Source organism: Nicotiana tabacum, chromosome 18 (genome assembly GCF_000715075.1).
Source record: "Nicotiana tabacum cultivar K326 chromosome 18, ASM71507v2, whole genome shotgun sequence".
Classification (NCBI taxonomy): Eukaryota; Viridiplantae; Streptophyta; class Magnoliopsida; order Solanales; family Solanaceae; genus Nicotiana; species Nicotiana tabacum.
Window position 1 is genome coordinate 282,384 of NC_134097.1, and position 21,967 is coordinate 304,350.

The 21,967-nt window shown below is 36.3% G+C and overlaps 2 protein-coding genes across 2 annotated transcripts; both read left to right on the forward strand.

The window, feature by feature from the left end:
* Positions 1-2,671: 2,671 nt before the first annotated feature.
* Positions 2,672-7,276, forward strand: LOC107817212 (protein trichome birefringence-like 5). Its single transcript, XM_016643002.2, has 5 exons — positions 2,672-3,454; positions 5,070-5,262; positions 5,536-5,729; positions 6,148-6,303; positions 6,568-7,276. Exons 1-5 carry the CDS (start codon positions 2,742-2,744, stop codon positions 6,896-6,898), a joined length of 1,587 nt encoding a protein of 528 aa, XP_016498488.2. The 5' UTR covers positions 2,672-2,741; the 3' UTR covers positions 6,899-7,276.
* A 6,431-nt stretch (positions 7,277-13,707) lies between these two features.
* On the forward strand, positions 13,708-19,488 carry LOC107817211 (nucleotide-sugar uncharacterized transporter 1-like). Its single transcript, XM_016643001.2, has 7 exons — positions 13,708-14,272; positions 15,493-15,644; positions 15,733-15,941; positions 16,034-16,127; positions 17,642-17,808; positions 17,934-18,104; positions 18,930-19,488. The coding sequence occupies exons 1-7, from the start codon at positions 14,200-14,202 to the stop codon at positions 19,210-19,212; spliced, it is 1,149 nt and encodes a 382-aa protein (XP_016498487.1). The 5' UTR covers positions 13,708-14,199; the 3' UTR covers positions 19,213-19,488.
* The last annotated feature ends 2,479 nt before the right edge of the window (positions 19,489-21,967 follow it).

Genomic DNA, 21,967 nt, shown 5'->3' on the forward strand with positions numbered 1-21,967 from the left:
GCCAACTCCTTCAGGCAAGTTCAGTGTTAGCAGTGCTTGGCAAATATTAAGGCATATGGCTGATCCTAATCAGGAATTCAAGTTAATGTGGATTAAAGGTTTGCCATTCAAGATATCCTTCTTCTTGTGGAGATTGTGGAGGCAGAAAATAGCCACCGATGACATGTGGAGGAGGCAAGGGCAAATGGTGATGTCTAGGTGTTGGTCTTGTCAGCAGCCCCAAGAGGAATCCATTGAGCATATATTTGTCACAAGTCCTACTACCTCTAAGGTATGAAACTTGTTCATGGGGGCTGCTGGAATTTCTGTGCAATTGATTCAATTGAAGCAGATTATAAGGCATTGGTGGTATGCTCAGTGTTGTCCAAAATGAAAGCCAATATTCCAAGCAGTACCAGCTATCATCACTTGGGAGCTTTGGAAGAGAAGAAATGCAGGTAAACATGGTTGTTCAGTGTCCACAAATAGGGTGATTCATGAGATAAATAGGACATTGCATCAACTGGCAAGGGTGAGGTATGCTTGGATCCCTAATATTCCATTGTTATGGCCAGATATGATTCAATACTTTGAAGGATATAAACCTATATTGATCACTACAAGAGTAACATGGCAGCTTCCTTTTCATGGTTGGTACAAATGTAATACTGATGGACCTTTAAAGGGCAATCCTGGACCTAGCTCCCTAGGCTTTTGTGTGAGGGATGATAAATGTGATGTGGTGTATGCTAGGGCAGTTGACCTGGGAGTGACAACTAATGTAGTGGCTGAAGCTAAGGCTATTCTTCAAGGGTTGGAATATTGTGTGGAGCATGATCTTCACCCTCTTATACTGGAGACTGATTCATTGGTAATGAAGAAGGACAATTGCACAGGATGTGAAGAAAATGTTGGTGAGACGATTCATTGGTGAGACGATCGCAAAAACGCTGCAATACCGCTATGGCAATGGTTTTTCTTATATACTGCATCGGTTTTTCTTGCGTTGCCATAAGTTTATTTTCCAGTAGTGCTTCCTCTCCTTCTTGATTACTCTGTCTACTAATACCCTCTCCCATTTGCCTTGGAAACGTTAGCTGCAATCCAGATTCTGCCAATATGTTGAACCCATTAATCATGCTGACTGTATCATCTCTTGGCTTCTCCCTGGTCCTAGCTACTGATTTCCCTATAGCTTTTTTCTAAGCATGTTCCTCCCCCCCTCTAGCTAGCCTTGTAGGTGAGCTTACAAGGTTATTGTTTGTATCATTTGCACCAGTAGGAATTGCTAACTCACTACTATTATTGGTTGCTGCAGGTGGATTACTCACCTTATCATTTGGAATAGCTTTGGGTTGCCATTTTTGTTTCTGTTTTTGCTGCCTAGGTCTGGGCTTAGGTGCTGGCTGCTCTTCTTTGTTGCACTTGTGTCCCACTTGCAGGTAGGTATGACGAAACTTAGGAACCCAGTCATAAGCTACCTCCTGCATGAATTCTCTCCCATTAGGATCAGTCACCTTAATAGCTCTGGGAAGTTCTTTAGTAACATCTATCTCAATTAGTACTCTAGCATAGGAAATTCGATCCAACTGCGTGGTACATGCATCTGCATATAAGGGAATCCCTAGTCCACTGCTTATCCTGCTCAATAACTTTGCTCCCAACAATTGAGTGGGAGATTAGGATACTTGACCCATACAAGAATGCTCTGCAGTACCTCCTTGTTGAAATCAAAATCAACTGACCATACTTTCATGATAATCGACTTATTATTTAGCATATGAGGTCCAGAATACAGAACTTCATCTCTGTCATTTGTAGAGTTAAACCTTACCACAAAATACCCATCATTATGGAAATAGACTTTTGATTTTGTTGTAAAATTCTATGCTGAAACAATAAAGCGTTCCATAGCTCGTATGGTTGGGGCTACTCCAACTACATAGAGGATTAGGGCTTGGTTCCATTTATGTGTCTCCTCTTCAACTTCTTCTTTGCCTGGTTCAACAATTACTTCACCATTTTTTATAGTTGGTGCAATGAAACTTAGATCCATTCCTTTCGCTGCCAACCTATTACCCATAAATAAATTTGCCCACGTCTTTTGGTCCTGCTCTGCATTCTCAGTTGGTAATTTGTCTTGGCTTTTATAAGCTCCTTCCCTGTCCCCAATTAACCCCAAATTTCCATTAATTGCTACTAGATTACTCACATATATATCAGTTCGCCTTGATCTAGGGTTAGCATTCTTCAACTGATTTTCAGTAGCTATCTTCGCGCCATCAATCATCGGTAAACGAATCATAGCAGGAGATGTTTTCATACATTCCTTCGTGGTTGATAATGGTGGCCACTATTCCATTGATGTTTTCTCTGCATCTACGATTTTAGCACTCTGCATCTGCGATACACATACATATATTTTATATACATACTATATAAAATATATTGACAAAGTAAACTATTTTCACGATCAACATAATATAAAGTTTTCTACCTTTTTTTCATGTTACCGATCAATGCTTATTATAAAATGAGTTAATTACAATTATTTTAAAGTAATTTAATTATAAGTTATTTAGAAAATATAGGAAGGTTCTATGATTTTATGTTCCCTTTTTCTTATCATCGTGGCCCCACATTTTTGTCTTGCGAGATTAGAGGCATATCAGGCAAATAGGGAATGGATGACTAAATATACTCAGAGCAGAAGCCCTTATAGATCGGAAGAAAAATCATAATGCCGTATTGCTTTCCTCCATATGGCATCTTCTTCTTTACCTCCTAAGAAGAAAAACAACAACCGCTATACTCTTTCAACAATTTTCCTTCTCCTTTTGTTCCTCTCAAGTCTCTTCTATTTCAGCAAAAGAGCTCTTGAACCTAAACTTTCTCTCTACAGAGACGTCCTTTCTCAATCCCCTTCGCTATTTTCTCCAAGATCTGCTGATACTGAACTTCTTGATAATACACTAACAACTCCATTTGGTGATACCAAAGTCCTAAAGACAAATATAAAGACACCTTTTACATCAAAATCTGAGACACCCCTTTTGTCAAAATCTGATTTTGACGATAGTTTGGATCAGAAAGTAACACCAATTTCATCAGAATCTAATGATACTGAAGGCTTAAAAGCTTCTAAGAAAACACCCATTTCTGATTTCAATGATAATTTAGTTGAGAAAAGCTCAGCACCTGTTTTATCAGAGTATAAGGAGGTATACAATGCAACAACAAAACGAGTGGTTGATTCTGCAAGAAATGAGGAGAAGTTGGTTGACTCTGATTTTAAAGTAGGAGGACAAAGTTGTGATCTTTACAAGGGAAGATGGGTGAAAGATGAGAAGCACCCAATATATAAAGCAGGGTCTTGCCCTTATGTTGATGAGGCTTTTGATTGCCAGAGCAATGGTAGGCCTGACTCAGAGTATCTTAATTGGAGATGGAAGCCACATGGATGTGATCTTCCTAGGTAAATTGCTGCTGCTTTTTTGTAATTGTTCTCTAATTAGATAATATATGTGTGTGTGTGTAAATGATGATCTAGTCCCTGCATATCTTATGTCTTATTCTGTAGTTTTTTGTCATGTGTCTATTGTCGAACTGAGCTTCTCTAAACAACAAGCAATGAGATAATTGTCAAGCCAAAAAAAGCATTTTAACCATTTTGAGATTCTTTTATTAGTGCTTTTATACTTCAAATGATTTCTTTTTCCATAATTGGTACTTTTGTCATGTTTGAAGATGTTGCACTAAACCTGTTTCCATGAAAATAAATGAACTTTGCTTCCAGAGTATCTTCCTTAAATGATAGCAATATTGAGATTCTGATGGCTATACCATTTATAGCACCTTCCTTAAAACCAATTTGCTGTAAATTTTCACACGTTACACCTATCTTTGATTCCCCTTAAGGCCTGCCCTTATTGTCCTTCAGCTGTCATGCTTAAATAGAAAGCTAGATTATATTTCTTACTATAGGATCTTTTACTTTGCTAAAGAGGAACAGTGGACATGATCTGAGAAAGAGTAACTGAAAACTCTTTATCTTTGCCTCTTTGGTGATAGGGACAGCGTTGCCAGCTCTGATGATATTTTCCTGTTTCTGCATTTCCATTTCTGATATAGTCTAGGGTCATTACTAATTATCAATGTTAAGTAGTAATGCTTTTCATATTTGATTTCATTATGCTTAGTTACCAACACGATCACGGTATATAGTCTTATACTACAATTTGCTTTCTCAGTCAAAACCTGTGTCTATAGGTGCTTTAAACTGAAAATCATCTGTCAACTTTCATTTCACTTTGTGTGAATTACTTATTATAACCAGAAAGAATTAACAGTCTCTCTGAGTTAGCTTTTAAGTCTCTTAGTGGGAAAGAGGATTGCTTGTATTTCCTGTTCCTTTTTTTTTTGTTATGTCAAAACAGAAAACTGAATCTTTTGAATTCCAAAGTCTTTCTTGTTTGCATACAAAAAGCTCAGTTGTGATGAACACTTCTTGCTTTATTTTTTTGTGGTGTTGGAGGAAAACAGTTTAAGGAAGTTTCCAAATTGCTCATGTTGTTAATTTAGGTTGGAATGAAGTTTCAACATCTCTTACTCTTTTACTAAAGACTATCTATCAATCCACCTAATTTCTTGTTGTACTTGTAAAACAAAAAAGTTTCTAATAGTAGAAGTCTTTCCATTTGACACTCAGACTAGACCATAGCCTTGGAGGCATTCCTGAGGATGTACTCTTGTTTTTGTATTGTGTTTTCAGGGCTATAATCCTGTTTGTTTAACTAATTTTTTCTCTTCGTGTTGTAAGATAAATTATAGTTAAAAATATCAAGGGTGGAGTTTCAATTTAGTAAAAGTTGTTTTCAAATAGTGTGCTCTACATATCAACTAAAAATAATTAAGAGTTACCTGGCTGTGTTTCATCAGGCGATCTGACTGAAACTTATGTACGAGAGCCCAGCGATGAGAAAATTCTTTTTTCCTAAGCTCATGTTGTCTTAAACTTAATGTTCATCTTCATAAAAAATGCTGTCATTTGTTCATACATTTGTATCCTGAAACCAGTTCTATATTTGTAGGTTTAGTGCTACAAATTTTTTGAAGAGATTGAAAGGAAAGAGGCTGATGCTGGTTGGAGACTCTATGAACCGGAACCAGTTTGAATCTCTCCTTTGCCTTCTTCGTGAAGGCCTTGTTAATAAGAGTAAAATGTACGAGATCCATGGATATAAGATAACAAAAGGAAGAGGCTACTATGTTTTCAAATTTGAGGTGATTTTACATATTCATTTATTGAAATTTCATTCCACCTAAATTGACAGCATTTGTATCGATTGAAGATCTCTTCTTTGTATGTATATGTAGAGAGAGATAGAGTTTGTGTACTTGAGTCAGTAGTTATCACTGTGGTCGATTATTTGATGGCAAGAGAATTGAGTTATCTTGCTGTCTGGTAGATTAATTTTCTAAAACTTAAAATGATGAATGTTGGAAAAGCTTATTCTAGGAAAGACAGCAGTGGACTAAAATATTGTGATTTTGCAGGATTATAACTGCACAGTAGAATTCGTGCGCTCTCATTTCCTTGTTAGAGAAGGAGTACGTATCAATGCTCAAGGGAACTCGAATCCAACTCTATCAATAGATCGCATCGACAAATCATCTAACCGTTGGAAGCAAGCTGACATTGTGGTCTTCAATACGGGCCATTGGTGGACACATGGAAAGACTGCCAGAGGGTGTGTGAGCTTTACATTTTCTCTCTGCTGAGATGCAACATATAAACTATCATTGCAGTTAAAACATAAGTGTCTCTTTTCTTTACCTTCCGCCACTTCTTGTGTTTTGGGTGAGATAGTTTGGAACTATCTGAGGCTCTTCGTTATGAGCGAGTGCATCAACTGGCTTATCCTTCTAATGTGATAAGAGAGCATTATGCTTACTTCAAAGTGTCGAGCTTATACACTAACATGTCTCATTAACATAATTTTTTTTTTTTTGATTTTCTTCTCTATGTAAAACTTATACTAGCTATCTAGAAAACTAATAAAGTACTGATCTGCAGCTGCCAGAAAAATACATTATCTCAGCTTTATTATTTTTGTTTGACTAAATGGAGCTGCTGAGGCATCTAAAAGAAAGGATTTGATTGTGCAGGAAAAATTACTACAAAGAAAGTGATCATGTTTACCCTAAATTTGATGCCGTTGAAGCTTACAGGAGAGCATTGAAGACGTGGGCTAAGTGGATTGATGAAAATATGAGTCATGAAAAGTTGATTATATATCGTGGTTACTCATCAGCTCACTACAGGTACTTATGCTTTAAGATATTAATGCTTCCACCATATAAAAGTTTGAAACCTAACGCTGAGGATTATCCAAAGAAGAGCTCGTCACATGACATATATTGCTGTCGCTGATCAATATTGGCCATTTTCTCCATTTGGTTGTATGAACTCAAGTGGATTGGTCTTACTGTTTGTGTAATTCTATATTAATGCAATTCTGGAAGTTGTATTTTTCAAATTTGGCTAGCGTGGTTTAAGTTTATTGTTATTTAAATCTTTGTATACAGAGGCGGAGATTGGGATTCGGGTGGCTCCTGTAATAAAGAGACTGAACCTGTTTCAACTGGGGCCATCCTTGGTAACTACCCTATGAAAATGAAGATTGTCGAGGAGGTAATCAACGAAATGCAGCATCCCGTGGTCCTCTTGAATGTAACGAAGTTAACAAATTTCCGCAAGGATGGGCACCCATCAGTATATGGGAAGGTTGCTAGTGGTGGTAGAAAGGTGAAGCAAGATTGTAGCCATTGGTGTCTCCCCGGAGTCCCTGATGCATGGAATGAGCTAATCTATGCCACTTTGGTCTTGCAACAACAATCATCTGTCAACCAACAATGAGCTTAGCATTTTCATCCTTTGGTTCTTGAACAAGCAGGTGATTCAAACCCCCCCCCCCCCCCCCCCCCAAGGGAGGACATCACAGGCTGATCAGACTGTTTTCAGCTACGTCAAATCCCAAGTTTTTGTAGATAAAAGAGGCTGATTATACCAAATGTAGTAGTGCCCCGCCGCAATGGTGTAACAGTTTTTGTAAAAAAGAGATGAACATAGTTATGGCGGAACTTGCATCTTTTCATTGTTATCAAGTTTCTGTACCAAAAATAGGCAGTAATATTGTATTCTTATTTCCGGGATCCACTGTAAGTCAGGTGATGATGCAATTTGTGCAATTTTTTCATACTCATAGTTAATATCCCAAATTCCCAATTGGTAAATGAGAATAGCTTATTAGTAGGTAAGAGAGGAAAAGTGGTTTACTGATGTTATATTTCAGATGATTTTTGCTATCCCCTGAGGATATCTATCTTTAATTTTCATGCTAGTTCTAACAAGTTATATACTGGACATGTTGTTGTTATAACCTGTGGCCCATGTCATGTTCAAGCCTCTAATCGACCAATTCTATTGCTCCAACTAGAAGTACCAACAAGATCCATAGCAATAACAAGAGTTGTGCCAACAACTTAATCCAAATCCTATTATGTTTTTTAATTAAGCTGTAAACCGTATCCATTTTTGACAACCCCTTAATGTATGTTATATCATATATGCAAGGGTTGAGATTTGAAGGCAGTTGAAGAGATCGTTTTTCAATTGTATCGTGAAAGAAGCACACTGGACGGACGTGCTTTAATGATTTGACCTTGTCTCTGCACCACAAGTCTACACTTGTAATTCAAATGATCTAATTTGGGAGGGGTTTTAAAAAAAAAAAATCAAATGATCAACTGCTTTCTTTTCTTAGTTAAAACTTAAAAACATGAGTTATCTAGCTAGTGGATCGAGGGAACACTTTTCTTTTTGACGATAAATTGTGTAAAAAAAAGAGTCTCGTGCTGATAACGTGTTATAAAATAAAGACTGTAAAGTAAAGACAAGTATAGAGAGAAACTGATATATTATTCAAACTTCAAACTTATGTACATAATGAACTGAATTCTCCTCTATTTATAGAAGAAAGGAAGCTGCTGTGTAAGCTGCTACTGCAAGCTGCTGTGTAAACTGTTGTGCCAGATATAGATAATCTTCTATCATGGGTAATATTTATCCATAACGGAGTACCGAAAGGATAAGCTTCTTCAGGAGGATTATTTCCAATAGAGTACTAAATAGATAAACATATTTATAACGGAGTCTCATATAGATAAACTTCTTCAGGAAGCTTATTTACAACGGAGTACTAAATGAACATCCATAATATAATATATTCATAACACTCCCCCTTGGATGTTCATTAGAAGATAATGTGCCTCGTTAAAACCTTACTAGGAAAAACCCCGTGGGAAAAAATCCTAGTGAAGGAAAAAGAGTACACATATTTAGTAATACGCATTGCTAGCTGCCTCATTAAAAACCTTATAAGGAAAACCCTGTGGGAAAAAACCTTAATAAGGAAAAAAGAGTACATCGCGTATTTTACTTCCCCTGATGAAAATCTTGTTTCAAATATTTAAATCTCCGCATTCCAATCATGTATACCATCTTCTCAAAAGTTGAAGTTGGTAAAGATTTGGTGAATAAATCTGCCGGATTGTCACTTGAACGGATTTGTTGCACATCAATGTCACCATTTTTCTGAAGATCGTGTGTGTAGAATAATTTTGGTGAAATGTGCTTCGTCCTATCTCTTTTTATAAATCCTCCCTTCAATTGGGCTATGCATGCAACATTGTCTTCGTATAAAATTGTGGGTCTTTTCTCACATTCCAAACCACATTTTTCTCGAATAAAATGAATTATTGATCTCAACCATACGCATTCCCTACTTGCTTCATGAATAGCTATTATTTCAGCATGATTTGAAGAAGTAGCAACAATAGATTATTTTGTGGAGCGCCATGATATGATAGTACCTCCACATGTAAACACGTACCATGTTTGAGATCTAGCTTTATGGGCATCAGATAAATAACCTGCATCTGCATAACCAACAAGATCTACACTATCTTTGTTAGCATAAAACAAACCCATATCAAGAGTTCCCTTTAAATATCGCAATATATGTTTAATCCCGTTCCAATATCTCCGTGTAGGAGAAGAGCTATATCTTGCTAGTAAATTAACAGAAAATACTATGTCAGGCCTTGTAGCATTAGCAAGATACATAAGTGCACCAATTGCACTGAGATAGGGTGTTTCAGGACCCAGGAGTTCCTCATCCTCTTGTGGAGGTCGGAACAGGTCCTTATTCACTTCAAGTGATCGAACAACCATTGGTGTACTCAATGGGTGCGCTTTGTCCATATAAAAGCGTTTTAAGACCCTTTCTGTATAGGCAGATTGATGCATAAAGATCCCATTTGCTAAATGTTCAATTTGCAGTCCAAGACAAAGTTTTGTCTTTCCAAGATCCTTCATCTCAAATTCTTTCTTAAGATATTCAATTGCCTTTTGGAGCTCTTCTGGAGTTCCAACAAGATTTATGTCATCAACATAAACAACAAGTATAACAAATTCTAATGTCATTTTCTTTATAAAAATACATGGACAAATAACATCATTTATGTAACCCTCTTTTAACAAATATTCACTGAGGCGATTATACCACATGCGCCCAGATTGTTTTAAACCGTACAAAGATTTTTGTAATCTGATTGAGTACATTTCCCGAGATTTTGAATATGCTTCAGGCATTTTAAATCCTTCAGGGATTTTCATGTAAATCTCATTATCAAGTGACCCGTACAGATAAGCTGTAACCACATCCATCATATGGCATCCATAACAGGTGAATATGTTTCTTCATAATCGACTCCAGGTCATTGTGAGAATCCTTGTGCAACAAGGCGAGCCTTGTATCTTTCAACTTCATTTTTATCATTCCTTTTTCGCACAAAAACCCATTTATGACCAACTGATTTTATACCAGCAGGTGTTTGGACTACTGGTCCAAAGACCTCTCTTTTAGCAAGTACACTCAATTCTGATTGAATTGCCCCTTGCCATTTTGGCCAATCAGATCTTTGTTGACATTCTTCGACAGATCGGGGTTCAAAATCCTCACTATCTTGCATAATGTTAAGTGCAACATTATATGCAAAAATATTATCCACCACTATTTCAAATCGATTTAAATTAATTCCATCACCAGTAGAACTTATTAAAAGTTCCTCGCTCACTTGAGTCTCGGGTTCATTGGTTTCTTCAGGAATCTCATAACTAATCAGATCTTGGGTCTCTTCAGGAGATCCCTTCATAATATCATTTTGATCATTTGTCGATTTTCTTTTTCTAGAATTTCGATCCTTAGAACCCACAGGCCTGCCACGTTTCAGGCGTGCTTTAGGTTCACTAGCTCTCATGCTAATAGATGGCCCTGCTGGGACATCATTTCGGATAGGCATATTCTCTGTAGGGATATGTGACTTAGTTATCCTTTTCAAATCAGTAAATACGTCTGGCATTTGATTTGTTATATTCTGTAAATGGATGATCTTCTGGACCTCCTGATTACATATAGGGGTACGTGGATCAAAGTGAGATAATGATAAAACTTTTCACATAATTTCTCTTTTGATTTCCTTTTTCTCTCCCCCTAATTGTGGGAAATTTGTTTCATCAAATTGACAATCTGCAAATCGAGCAGTAAATAAATCTCCCGTCAATGGTTCAAGATAGCGAATAATAGAGGGTGATTCAAACCCAATATATATTCCTAACCTTCTTTGGGGGCCCATCTTACTGCGCTGTGGTGGTGCTACTGGCACATATACAGCACATCCAAAAATTCGTAGATGGGCAATATTTGGTTCATGACCAAAAACTAATTGTGACGGAGAATATTTATTATAATGTGTTGGTCTGAGACGGATAAGTGATGCTGCGTGCAAGATAGCATGGCCCCAAACAGTAGTGGGCAATTTTGTTTTCATAAGTAGTGGTCTTGCTATTAATTGCAGCCGTTTAATGAATGACTCTGCAAGGCCATTTTGAGTATGAACATAAGCTATAGGATGTTCAACTTTTATCCCAACTGATAGGCAGTAATCATCAAAAGCTTGAGATGAGAATTCTCCAGCATTATCAAGGCGAATAGCCTTTATAGGATAATCTGGGAATTGTGCCCTTAATCGAATTATTTGGGCTAATAACTTTGCAAACACCAGATTGCGAGATGATAATAGGCACACATGAGACCATCTTGAAGATGCATCTATTATGACCATAAAATATCTAAACGACCCACTTGGTGGGTGAATAGGTCCACATATATCCCCATGTATACGTTCTAAAAAGGTAGGAGACTCAATGCCAACCTTCATTGGTGATGGTTTAGTAATCATTTTGCCTTGATAACAAGCATCACAAGAAAATTTATCATTTGTAAGAATCTTCAGGTTCTTTAATGGATGCCCACTCGAATTTTTAGTAATTCGTCTCATCATTATTGATCCAGGATGGCCCAAACGGCCATTCCAAAGCACAAAAGTATTTGAATCAGTAAACTTCTGGTTTACGATAGAGTGTGCTTCAACTGTACTAATCCTTGAATAGTATAAGCCAGAAGATAAAGTTGGTAATTTTTCTACAATGCATTTCTGGCGAGAAATATTCTTTGTAATACAAATATATTCCACGTTCATTTCATCTATTGTCTCAACATGATACCCATTTCGGCGGATATCTATAAAACTCAACAAGTTTCTTCGGGACTTGGAGGAGTACAATGCATTGTCGATAATAAGTTTTGTTCCCTTAGACAGAAATACAATAGCTCTTCCGGAGCCTTCAATCAAACTTATATTACCAGAAATTGTAGAAACATTTGCTTTTTCCTTATGCAAATAAGAAAAGTATTTCTGATCTTTGAATATGGCATGAGTTGTTCCACTATCAACTACACAAATATCTTCATGATTGGTCTTTGATCCAAACATAATTTGAGAATTATCCATATTCTTCAAAATGACATAAACAAAATAAATATGATAGTAAACATTATTATCAAAGCATAACTTTTATTTATGTACAACAATTACATAACCATACCATCTACTACAAATAACAAAAATTAAAATATTTACATCTCTACAGATTCACTACCGATCACATGATTTGTTTCTCCTTCTGGGAGTGCAAAGTAATCAGCTACATCCAAATGCATGAAGTCTAAATTATCTTCAGAAATAAAATTTGCTTCAGCATTTTTCTCTGTCTTCTTCAGGGAAGCTTGATATAGCTCAACCAGGTGCTTTGGTGTACGGCATGTACGTGACCAGTGACCTTTTCCTCCACATCTATAGCATGCATTTTTCTGGCTTTGCTGCTTGCACCGCTTCATGCTTTTGCTCCTTCCTTTTCCACTGCTGGTGGTGAGGCGGGTTCTTTGGTGCATTATTATTACCACGATTAGAGTTTCCTCCCCGACCACGGCCATGACCACGACTGGGGCCACGTCCTCTTCCACGTTTAGCTTGGTGGAAGTTCGTCTCATTCACTTCAGGGAATGGACAAGAACCAATAGGTCGGCTTTCATGGTTTTTCATTAATAGCCCATTATGTTGCTCGGTTACAAGAAGATGTGAGATAAGTTCAGAATACTTTTTGAATCCCATCTCTCGATATTGCTGTTGCAGGAGCATATTCGAGGCATGAGAAGTGGTGAAAGTTTTCTCCAACATATCATGATCAGTAATATTATCACCACATAGTTTCAATTGGGAAATAATTCTGAACATAGCAGAATTATACTCACTGATAGATTTAAAATCTTGTAGCTTTAGATGAGTCCAATCATAACGTGCCTGTGGAAGAACGACCATTTTCAGGTGGTCATATCTATCTTTCAAATTATTCCACAGTATGACTGGATATTTAATTGTAAGATATTCTATTTTCAGGCCCTCATCAAAGTGATGGCGTAGGAATATCATTGCTTTGGCACGGTCTTGGTTTGATGCCTGATTTTTATCTTTGATGGTGTCTGCCAGACCCATCGCATCAAGATGAATTTCGGCATCAAACACCCAAGACATGTAGCTTTTGCCCGATATATCCAGGGCTACAAACTCAAGTTTAGAAAGATTTGACATTATTTAGAAAAAGAAAGTTCGTACCTCTGATACTTTCAAAGTATTTTCTCGAGACGGCAGAGTCCCGTGCTGATAACGTGTTATAAAATAAAAACTGTAAAGTAAAGACAAGTATAGAGAGAAACTGATATATTATTCAAACTTCAAACTTATGTACATAATGAACTGAATTCTCCTCTATTTATAGAAGAAAGGAAGCTGCTACTACAAGCTGCTGCTCTAAACTATTGGGCCAGATATAGATAATCTTCTATCATGGATAATATTTATCCATAACGGAGTACCGAAAGGATAAGCTTCTTCAGGAGGCTTATTTCCAATAGAGTACTAAATAGATAAACATATTTATGGCGGAGTCTCATATGAATAAACTTGTTCAAAAAACTTATTTACAACGGAATATTAAATGAACATCTATAATATAATATATTCATAACATAAGAAATAATTTTAGACATATTTGAAGTTAAAACCTCATGCAATCAAAATATCTAAAGGTGGTCCTACAACAAGTAACGACCCACTTGACCTAATCACTTAAAACAGTGGACACAACACATTAATTAAGGATAAGTTTTAGCCTTTAAATCTCAATCGCTTTCTCTTTTTATGATTGTGTTCAACTGTCCTGTCGGTGCATGCCCGTGATTTTCTCCTAAACAATTCTCTAACAGTGTGAAAACTGCAGTACCCGACGCTATATCGGTTGTACATACCCTTAGTACGATGGTACTTCTACGCTTTGCTAGTTGCACCTAACTCCCTACTTAACGAATATTCTATTAACTGGTTTTACCTCAATCACTCCGCTTAACGTGCCTTCCCCGACAAAACCCTCTTTCTCTGTGTCCATAAATATAAGTTTTAAAAAAAATATATATTTGACATTCCCACTTTACTTTTGAAAATCTTGAAAAAGAATTAAAAGAAAAAAACTGTTATTTTGAGCTCACTCTTCAGTGAAACAGAGATTTTGGGTGTATCCTGATTCAGTGCATGAGTTGAAAATTAGGTGTAGAAGCCAGGTACAGAAAAAGTGTGTGTGTGTGTGTGTGTGAGAGAGAGAGAGAGAGAGAGAGAGAGAGAGAGAGAGAGAGAGAGAGAGAGATGCTGGGGTTTTTGATGAGCAAAAATGTGAGGAAAATACTGAAGAGGAAGGACAGTGATGCTGGGGAAAAAGGTACACCTCTTCCTTCATTGCATTCCCATTCTTTCTTCTTCTAATTTGAAGATTTATTTACCCAAGATTGCATTTTTATTTATTTTATTTTTCCTTATGGGGCTTTACTGTTGGGGATTTACCATTTAGCTAAAATGTGTATTCTTTTGCTGTTGTGCCTATTTTTTGTGTTTTGGTTAATATTTTGAATTTAATGATTGCTTGGGATTTTTGTGGTTAGAATTTGGGAAATTTTTTCTGGTTATTTCTTTTCTAGTGTTGACAAAAGTTCTGGCATTCTGTTGTTGAGGGATTTGGTTCTCTTTGAGGGGTATATTTGCACTTGAATTCTTCTTTTGCTTATCTGTAATCATTATGTTACTGGCTGTGATTCAAATTGGAGCTTAAGCTACTTTGTATTTTAAAAAGAAGGAACTTTTGTATGGTAATTGAGGTAACAATGAATCTGAAGGGAGGCACTTTATGGTGGTTTAAAGAGAGGGAGAGAGAGGAAAAAGGAATACCATAGCAACATTTTATGGTGGTTTAGTAAACCTCGTTTCTTTTTGCTATTTGGTTGTTTAGGATTTTGAAATTTCAATTTAAGTAGGGGCCAATAGGTAACAAAGAGTGCGTATGCTGATGCCGATTTCTAATGGGTCTCTACTGGTTATTCTGATGGGGTTACTTCTGGTACTATCAATGGACTCAGAGTTTCAGATGGTGCTAGCAATTGGAGGCAAAGTTCAACAAATTTGTTGCCATGGACCATGAGCTATAGGCATGGACAAGCTCCTATACTGTTGAATGACATGTAAATGATTCATAAAAATGCAAAAAAAAAAAAAGGAAAAAAAAAGGAGAAAGGCATTTTGAAATAACTTCCTTCCATCACCATTATAGTTTAAATTAAATGTAAACAGGAAAGGCATTTGGACTTATATTTGTCAAGTGCTACTTGATTCTGTAGTTCAGTTTGAACTTCTTTTTGTGATAAGTAATCACAGTTTGAACTTTGAAGCATGGACCAACGAAGTGCCTAAGATGGTCTCATTTAATAGAAAATGAGCATTTATTGATGTGCAAAATGAAGGACCATTGGTCTGAAATTTATGAACAGTTTCCGTCTTTACTTGAAATGTTATGAATACTTAAGCTCTTTCTTCTACAAGAGATTTGATGTAGATGGTCTAGTCCATTGTTCAACAATCTGTTTCTATGTTTCTTTTTCTTTGACGCAGGAAGAGCATTGGAGGAGGTACGAGCCTCTTTGTTTAGCAAGTTACGATCATTTGGAGGTGGAAAGCGTCAACAAGCTACCTTATGGGGGCCTACTGTTGCTCTGACATTCAACTTTTTTGTTTCTGTTAGTATTATATTAATGAACAAATTGGTCAGTCTACTTAACCTTACTCTAATTCGAAGTAGATATTACATCTTTTGGAGATTGTAACATTTGCTTTTCCCTTTTCCCCTTCCAGGTTCTTGTTACAGTTGGATTTAATTATCCGATTTTCCTCTCTTTCCTACATTATGTCTGTAGCTGGTTGATAATGGCTATTCTTAATGCTCTATCCATCCTTTCCTTGTCGACCCCATCAAAATCAACAAAATATTCATCGTTGCTGTCTCTTGGTATAGTTATGTCACTTTCTACTGGGCTTGCAAATGTCAGCTTGAAGTATAATAGGTGAGACCTACAGCATCTACTCCATTGCTTTCTCCTCGAAAATCTTAAAAGGTCTTGTTTCCTGATAGTTAACAAGCGCAATATATTTCCAGTGTAGGATTTTACCAGATGGCGAAAATTGCAGTAACACCGGCTATTGTTTTAGCTGAATTTGTTCTCTTTCGGAAGAAAATTTCTTTCCTGAAGGTAATTGCTGCTTGCTGTTAATATTCAGTTTATGCTGGTAGTCTAGTGGAGAGCTAGGTTTTAGTTGCATTATGCATTGTTTTTCTTTCCATATATCATTAATATTCTTGGAAAAACTTCCTACTTGTGCATGCCTGACTCTGTCAAATCTCTCCATACATGCAATTCTGCCTTTTCTATTTGATTTCTTTATGTGGAAGAGTTTTATTCCAAGGGGGCCAACCTCTTCAATGCTAACAATAATGCAAATGATATTCCCAGTAAAAGACATTTCATCGATACTTCACATATTAATTTTTCACATCCCAGCTCCTAAAAATTGATGAATTCAGAGTCTAGTATATATACCAATGGTTGTACAAGTTTCTTCTTAAAGTGACTTTATTAATCAATGCCAACTAGTACTGAACTAAACTGTTTCAGTCCACTGAAATGGAGAACTAACTCGGTAGATATCACTATCTAATGTAACTAAGCATTACTCATTGATGTGCACAAGTAATTCCGATTATCAAACATCTATTTCCCCTTGATTTGCACATTAATCTATAACCCGAAGTTGATGAGTTTATGTAAACTGAACATCATTAAGAAGAGGGAAGAGGAGAAAAGGTTACCCAAAATCAAGTATTAGATTAAGTGCATTAACTTATAATATGACAGATGGATAAATCAGTAGCAGTTTCATGTTAAATTGCGGCATAAGCAATACAAGCTGAAATAAAGAAAGGATATCTTGATTGGTGTCCTGTATGTGAATTAGATGACAAAATGGTTCGTCACTTCAACATAAGGGCTGCTACTCATGTGCATTAAAATTTGTTCTCTTTCTCTCTGAAAGGTTTCATGCTTCTAGATATTTCAAACAATCTTAGTTTGACAATCTTAGAGTTTGTTGAGAAGGACAAGGGCTGCTGTAGAGATGAGGTGAAGGATGTGGCCGTAATGTCAGCTTGTATCCTTCAAGCATTATGTAATATTTGTCAACATCTCAATTCAGAAACCATCTATCAAATTTCTACTACTATGTTAGTAAACAATCTGTGTCAAATTGGTCCATTTTTCTGTCTGTGTGCTGTATGGCCCTTGAGCACAATATGGCATATTGATCTTTTGGATGTGTTGGAATGTATGAGTAAGATTTCATTTAAACCCTTTGACTGTTACTTTAGAATAGATGAGATATGCTGCTAGGTGAGACTTGTTTTTTATGTTGTGTTTTTATCAAAAGAAAAAGGCAAAAACAAACACCATAGAAGCTCCTAGTCTATCACAAGCTGAGACAGATATTTGAATCTCATCTATTTACCTGCTTGGCTTTACAACCTATAGATGTGCTTTAATTGCTAGTTATCCTGCTTTGATACGGCATAACCCTATTTGCTATTTAATATAGGTAAGCATTTTATGATAACTGATAACTATGGTCGGTTGTTGTCCAACCCTATGATTTCTCTTTGATCTGCATCTCCCTTAAAAAGAAAAATGATCTTTACCCTGCTGGTATGTTTCAGGTGCTTGCACTCACTGTTGTATCTGTAGGTGTTGCTGTTGCTACGGTGACAGATTTGCAGTTTCACTTCTTTGGTGCTTGCATTGCAGTAGCGTGGATAGTGCCAAGTGCAGTTAATAAAATACTATGGTCCAATCTCCAGCAGCAGGAGAATTGGACTGCCCTTGCGTATGTTCCTAAACTATTGTGAATGATTTGCTTCTTTTATCGTTATTATTTTTAATCAGTTCATTGTATCTTGGTAGATATTACATCCGTAGCACCTAACGTCAAATTTGCAATTCTGGTCACAGGCTAATGTGGAAGACCACACCAATTACATTGTTCTTTCTGGTGATGTTGATGCCATCACTTGATCCTCCCGGCATCCTTTCATTTAATTGGAACTTTTACAACTCCACAATCATTGGTGCCTCGGCTGTTCTTGGCTTCTTGCTTCAGTGGTCAGGTGCTTTAGCACTCGGGTATGTGCTTTGAGGCATTTACAGGCTTCCGCTTTCACTTTGTGTCCTTAGTTCTAACCTTCTGAACTTGTCTTTGGTTTGTCTGATGTTTTCGGTTTTTCATTTCAACTGATCGACTAATGTTTTAGATTTGGAGAAGCAAACAAAGAAAAGAAGCCAAATTAATTAGTCAATATAGATCAAACATTAGCTTAAGTTTCTTATATGTAGTCTGCCGTAAAACACACAAGCGTTTTGTCACATCCTCTGTGATTTCACCACGTAATTTTGCATTCTTCCCACATAGAGCAGTGTCTTTGTATATTATCCCACAATATACCTGATTCTCTGCTCATCAACCTTGTGGTCCCCAATTCGTTAACCCCAACTTGAAAAGAAGCAGAGATCAAAGCCTGAGGGTATTTTTTTTTATATGATAACCTACATGTACCAACCTCCACCCCTCTCCCTACGAGCAACAATGGCCCTCTTCACTTTGCACCCTTAGTGACTCGAATCCCCAGCCTCAAGGTTGGAGGTGGAGGGTGCTTTCCGCTTGAGCTGCCCTCTCTTGTCCAAAGGCTGAGGGTTGTCAGACAAAAAAAAAAAAGAATAAAGATTGTGGGTAGAACTACTAGATAAAGATTGTGTTGGTAATACTATGTCTTTGTGCTTGCTTGGTACAATGAAAGATTATTGGAGTATGCCCTTCCAATATGACTTTTCTTTCAAGTCTTAAAGAAAGTTAAGTTGATCTTTCATATGCATTGCTACTTCCTTTGCAAATTGCAAATTTTCCTTATTATGCTTCTAATTCTGTACCTTCTTTTCTTTGTTTTCCGATAGGGCAACATCTGCAACGACCCATGTTGTACTTGGACAGTTCAAAACATGTGTCATTCTTCTTGGGGGTTTTCTTGTCTTTGGTTCAAATCCCGGTCCAACTAGCATATTGGGGGCAATTACGGCTCTTGTTGGAATGTCTTTCTACACTTATCTTAACTTGCATTCACAGCAGCAGTCATCCAAAACATCCTCCAGACAATCTCCATTCTCTCTATCCAAGTCAAAGCTCGGCAAAGAAAGTGCAGATGGTCGGGATGGAAGTCGTGCTGATGAATCTGTGTAGTTAACTGCATATCAACAGAGTAAGTTTTGTGACTGGAGAGCAATTCACTAACCACGGTTCAGTTGTAGCATTATTTGTGAGAAAATTTTTCCTGGTAACAAATGATAGCTAACATGAGCATTCTATGTAACACTATGAAAAGTTGTATATTGAAATAGCTTGTTCTGCAGAAGCAATGTGTATCACATAGTTCTTTCTTATTCTGATAAGCAGAAACCAATATGGATGAACTTGTATACTATTTTTTGTTTGAAAAGTACTCCCTTTATCTCAAAATAGTTTCTCTTTCTCGCAAAGTCAAACCACAGATGTTGAGACAGTATTTAGTATTTTTTTCTTTAGTTAATTGATCCTCGATAACTTTACTTTGTGCCTCACATCTCTTACTTAGCAACAAAAGAGAACATGCATGGGTTGCAGGATTGTGTAAGCCCAGGTGCAAACTGTGGCACGAAAACAAGGGCGAAGTGTATGAAATAGCCACTATTAATGCCTGTACTTATTAGCCACTGTTTCTAATGAAGATATTATCCTCTGAAGTTTGCAGTTGCACTACTATACGTGAACTTTTAGGATATTGTGTCCTAAAGTTTGTACTGCTACACATGAACTTTAGGACACTGTGTCCTGAAGTTTGCACTGCTAAATGTGTACTTCAGGACATTTTCAAAAAAAAAATAAAAAATATATTGCCCAGATCACAGAAGTTCCAACTTTTTTCTATTCATAGTCACATGTTGATGCATAACTATCTATCGTAAATGAAAGAAGGAAAAATGAAGCAAAAAGGAAATAAAAAGAAGTATAACCTACATGGAAGTAAAAGTACCAAATAACAAGGACAAATAACAAGAAGGACGATTACAACTTTTCCATCAAACACCTTCACATACAAAATAATAAAAAATTTATTCCGTTGTACATATGTTGACATAATAAAAATAGAAAATCTCTCTTCAAAATTTTCAAGTTCTTACTCCAGTTTTTTCTAGAGTTCACCTTGAAGGAACCGTGAGATTTTTTCAAAATTTTCAAGATTTTTCAACCCTGAGTTCCATATTTGCTTTCTTTTCCTCTTCACCCTCCCCTTTCTCCAATATATATAATAGAAATTAATTAAAAGAAAAAAGTCTTTTCGTAGTTAGAAAGGAACTTAAAATTTTAAGGCCAGTATACAACAGCCATAGTAGAATTTTATAGACAGCCTATGTGTACTTATTACACAAAATATTTTCCTTGAATTACTAACTAAGAAACTTCTCTCGTTGCAAAGTGTGTATTTAACCACATGGCCAAGAGGTCCTGCTATTTGGAATTTGTCACCTCTCCTGTTTACACAAACTCTCTTCTTTGAGTTTTATTGAAGACATGTCTCAGAGATTGCAGGAACTGGGTAAAATCTCAATCTGAATGCACTTCTGCTTTTCTTTTAGAATATTCACTGACAATCATTTTACAAATCTGTACTCAAGCTATAATCTTAAGCCTTTCTTTCGCTGTCCACGTGAGGCTGTAAAATACTGTGATAATAATATATTGCAATTTCCTAAGTCTTTAAGGGGACGTACGTACTGGATTTTTTTAATAAACAGAATCGAGTCACTAAATCTTTTGGTAACGTCGAAGAAGAAACTGCATGCACAATGGATTTAAATTCTGTGCACAAATATTGTATACCATCAATTTATATTAACCTACAACACCGTATAACTCTTCGTAACAAACTGATAGTACTATAACCTACATATATAATAATATAATAACCTGCTATTGTTTGTTAAATAATTAAATTGATGGTAAGTTACCGTCATTATACATTACTTAATTTACTTGTTTAAGTTAGAAGGGAACAATGCATCCTTTTCTTCTAACGGTTACAAAGTCTTAACGAGTTTTTATAAAAGTGTGCTGTTGTCGTGCTGGTAAGATCCATTTTGTTCAGACTTGGAGGAACATTATCACATGCATTGTTTGTAGGCAATTGATAATAAATTGCTACATAATTTGATTCAGAAAACGCCTTGTTCTTTGAACTAATTGATCAGAAGAATAGATTGACCCAATTATGGCCAAATGTTATTAAGTGTTTTGTCAATATCAATAAAACATTTCTTGTTTGGATGGTTTTTGATGGTGTTTGCCATTAATTAGTTCGTTTTCCTTTATGATTGAAGCTTAAAATTGTGAATATAGATTTTGTTTAATAAGGTTTATCATTAAATTACTCCGTCCGTTTCGAAATAAATGTTTCTTTTTGCGACACAACATACGTTTAACTCTTCGTTTAATCTACCTGTAAGTGAAGCTAAAATGTTGAATTTGAAACATGGTACAGATTAAGGTACAGGCTTATAGCACATAAATTTTAGGCACGAATACTCTCTAAAGGATTTTTGCGACTTGTATCATGCCTCAAATAACATGATTTCCTTAATAAAGTGAAAAAATAAGCATATTATCTATCACTTTTGTAGTTACTTGAATGTATTAGGTCCAAGAAACGAAAATGCATGCATGTCAAAGTGCAGTGGGTATATATATTTTAATTATCACTGCAATGAATTTTGTGCCATGAACGTACAATATTTGGTGATTGACGTGGATATACGCAAGGTAAATATTTATTTGAAGATCCAATTGACTTCAACGGAGTAAAAGGAAATTTCGCTCTTGGAAAACACCTATAAGAAAATTGATACTTTGGTTAAAAAACAAAAAGGAGCCTGATGCACATCGCAAGGTCTAGGGAAGAGTC